Source organism: Larimichthys crocea, chromosome VIII (genome assembly GCF_000972845.2).
Source record: "Larimichthys crocea isolate SSNF chromosome VIII, L_crocea_2.0, whole genome shotgun sequence".
Taxonomy (NCBI): Eukaryota; Metazoa; Chordata; class Actinopteri; family Sciaenidae; genus Larimichthys; species Larimichthys crocea.
In genome coordinates this window covers 14234657-14238611 of record NC_040018.1, presented here as the reverse complement: position 1 = coordinate 14238611, position 3955 = coordinate 14234657, and the positions used below count along the sequence as shown (strand labels likewise).

Here is a 3955-nt window from a genome sequence, read left to right as displayed (position 1 = left end):
TGGAGTCTTTTCCTTGATGTCCTCTGAAAATCTGATGTCTGAATGAATGTTGGCGTTATGAAATGTTATTGAGAACATTGTGATTATGACTCTGTATTAGTTCAGATACTTAAAAAGATATGAGTCACATCTTTAAAACATCTTGAGCTACGAATCAGTGGTGAACATAGTCTAATCAGATACCCTGGAAAAAAAATAATACATGATTTTGCAAGATATATTCTTGTAGAATAATGTCCCCCGAGTTGTGTATTATTCATATATATTTCAGTTAATTTTACTCGTGATTTGGCAGCAAGATTTAACATATAAATGCCACTGCCACAAAGGCAAAGAATACTAGTGAGTATTTAGTATATGATATGATATGCATTTTATGGTACTGTCCTCAGTATCTATACCTGAGGTCAGAATTTTCCAGCCTCAATTGCAAACACAGGTTTCTCATGTGTGTGACTGGATCAGAGTTGGGCCTAATGAGGTCAGTTTTCTGAAATAAAGATAATGCCTCCTTAGTACCAGGCTGATGTACCATTCATAATAAAAGTATGGAGGTTTTAGAGTAATATATAGGAATGTCTGTTAATGTTTTTTTTAGCCTGACTGATTAACATCAAATGAGGTTTGTAGCACTAAATGGTGAACATGAGAACAAATGCAGTATCTACTGCAGCCACAAGGTGGACAAAGCACCAAGAATATCTAGGCGGGCACAAAAAACTAGAAGAGCAGTTCCAAATCATATCTTCATGCAAAGATGTGACCAAAAAAAGCGACATAAGATCCATGATAGAGCCTACAACGTGAGCCTTAAGTGCATATTGTGTCTTTATTCTTTAGGAGACAGAAATGAATGTACTGATTGGCATTGAATCATCAGTTCTTCTCTATGTTTAGTTGAATCTGGGTTAGAGATGAGATGTTAGAGAGTGGAAAATGTGAGTAAAAACACTGTAGGACTACATTTTATAATCCCATTTGAGACTATGTACAGCCTCAGATTTATGCTTTTATGGATCACTACACAGCTGTACATACAGTAGGCCACAAATAATGCAGCAATAGTGGCATCACTGGTACACTGCAGGAGCTGCAACAAACTACTGTATCATGTCAGTGTACTCTGAAAACCATTTAGTGTTTATTAGAAAAACACAGGAAAGGAAGGAAACCTTTTGTAGGTTAATAGCAAAAGGACTGTTGCATAAAATGAACAGCTGGCATTTGCAGGTTTGTCATACAAGAAAGAGCACAGGTGTGTGTGTGTGAGACAGCCATCAGCTCATTTGCTTATCCTACTGGAAATAGACCTTCTTCACAGCAGCCATTTTGACATGAAACAGCAGGATCGACACAGGTGTTTCCAGTGATATTAATTAAGGCTCATTTCCATTTATTGCAGCAGAGACTTTCCAGTGAGCCAACACACACCACAGCAGCACCCTGACTCTGTTTGACCTGAATGGAATGAAACCTTAATTGCCATCATTGGTAACACTTGTGTTTACCAACTTTTTCATGTCAAAATGGCTGCTGTGAAAAAAGTCTATTGGAAATAAAATGCCTTTATTATCTTAGTGAAAGGTGTCACATAAAACTAGATATAAATGTATGTCCTCCTCTGTAAGTCGCTTTGGATAAAAGCGTCTGCTAAATGCAATGTAATGTAATGTAATTCTGTCCCATTTATTGTTGGAGCAAAAATCCCAAGAATCATGATGCGACAGTAGTGAGGACAGTTCCTGAAGTCATGTCCCCTGCATTCTCATAATCTGGGGTTTTAGTGACTTAAATTTCAGTTTACGCATCGTGTCTTTGAGGTGACACAGCAAGAAGGTTCCTGGTTTGAACCTCGGTTTGAACCTTTCTGTGTGGAATTTTATGTTCTCCCCGGGTACAAATGCTACAGCTTCCTCCCACAGTCCATGCCAAGACATGCAGGCGCCAGCCAGACGTTGCAGAAAATAGATGGACATCATGTTTCATAATGAAGGAATGCATAAATCATAAAAATACAGCGCTTTATTTTCTCACCAGAACTTTATTGCTAACAGAAAGAGAGAACCCTTAAAAAGAGTCCAGTCGTGTGGGTAAAACCTGTCACTGCTTCTAAATAAACAATTATATTCATTAAAAACTATATTTAAACAGTAAAATTAATTTATTATATGAAAAAAAGTATTTTAGCAATATCTTGGCAATAAAATCAATATTGATGATTATTTAATGGGGTTTGGTTAAAATGCACCTGTTGAAGAAGCTTCAAGGTCTTGCAGTCCTTGATAATTGTTTATTTAATGGATTCTCTAATAATATAATAAAAACAAAACAAAGCAGTTAAATATACAATATTACATGCTTTATTAAAATCTACTGTTTTGTATTGCACAAGGATGTTTTCAGCCATCCAAGATTTAACTAATATCTGATGATGCAGAAGATTTGTGACAGAAGTCCCAGCAGTTTTCACTGACTAGAGCATTATGAGATTATTTGATTAAAAAAAACCAAAAACAAATAAGGATAAGGAATGTGTAAGTAATGCAACAGCAGTGCAAAAAAATGCAGAAAACAGTCGAGCAGGAGCAAAAGGAATTCTTCGTAGTGCCACGGAAAAATGTCAACAAATTTCTTTCACCTTAAAAAAAAAAACCTTTGCACTCGATAAAACAAAAATCCATTCACCCTCGTCCGTGAGAACCGCTATGAACTATGTGTAGATAAACTGGAAATAAAGCAGCCCTGTGAGTATCAAAAGCAGAAAGAATAACAGAATACTAAAATCCTTCAGAGAAAATACAAAAACAATTAATTTAAATCCTAACCAACAACAGGCGTACTTCTAAATATGAACACATATACAGAATCAGATCTAAAATGCCTGTTTTATCATTTCATGTAAACAAATCATCATTCTCCTCAGTAACTCGGCTTATTGCTAGCTTGGCAACCTGTCCTTCATCGACTTGACTTACTGGCTGTGGCATGAATGAGTGACAATGTCTGTGTCCAAGGTAGTACCTGTACCAATAAAGTGCTAATACACCACAGACAGCATGCTCTGGTTACAGTATACATGGCCTCTTCTCTGTGTCAAAAATATACTGGTGTGATAGAAAAAAACAACAACAACAATAAAAAAAAGAAGGTGATTTTCCAGGTGATTCACCGCTTTGCCCTTTGAAAGTTTTTTTGCACGTGTGGAACAGCTATTAAAACTGATATTGTGTCGACATTTTTAAAATCAATACAAATCACAGTGTGACCATTTTTACTGAAGCTCTGTTCCCCTGTAAGTAGTTACAGTTTTGCACCAAAATAAATATTCCAGGTAAAGTAACAGTCATTTCAGTTATGACACTGAGACGACCTTCCTCTGATTCAGAAATCAAACCTCCATCTAAAAAAAACAAAAACAAAAAAAACGACGTGTTGAGAATAAAAATCACAGCCTGGTCCCACAGATTAAAGCATACTTCATTCCAACGCATCAAAATGTTTGAGTTCAAATCCTCAGCAAGATATAAATGACAGTAAGAAGAACACAGAAAGCCATAAATACAATAAATAGTTTTGTTCAGTACTCAAAGGGACTGTGGAGGGAAACAGACCCCAGGGTCAAACAGTCTTTAAAGCAGAGCCTCACTTCAAGCCTGATGGTCTTTTGGTCTTGTGGTGTAACCGAGAGTCACATTCATTTACTACGAAGGCAGTAGTGAGGAAGTGTGAGTTTCTCTCCTCTGGAAATCTCACAGTGTTTCTTTCTCTGACTGGAAGCTCCATCCCGTCCTCTGAGAGGGTCAGCAGGGATGTGGCAGGCTCTCCTCCTTGTGCTGTAAACCGGCAGCCTCTAGATCTTGGTGACGTAGTTGTTAGGGAAAAGTCCCTGCTTTCCACGCAGTCGTCCTGTCCACCACCCGGAGGCATCTGACCAACAGACGTGACCAGATTAGTG

The 3955-nt window shown here is 37.5% G+C and overlaps 1 protein-coding gene across 3 annotated transcripts in view; it reads right to left on the bottom strand.

Moving 5' to 3' along the window:
• Nucleotides 1-2337: 2337 nt before the first annotated feature.
• The window catches only part of myo1ea (myosin IEa), a 48134-nt gene continuing 46516 nt past the window's right edge, over nucleotides 2338-3955 (bottom strand). For all 3 annotated transcript variants that reach the window (XM_010737626.3, XM_010737625.3, XM_027281721.1), the window contains one exon: nucleotides 2338-3927. In XM_010737626.3, coding sequence (XP_010735928.1) covers nucleotides 3851-3927 — 77 coding nt within the window. In that variant the 3' untranslated portion in view covers nucleotides 2338-3850. The remainder of the gene's footprint in view (nucleotides 3928-3955) is intronic.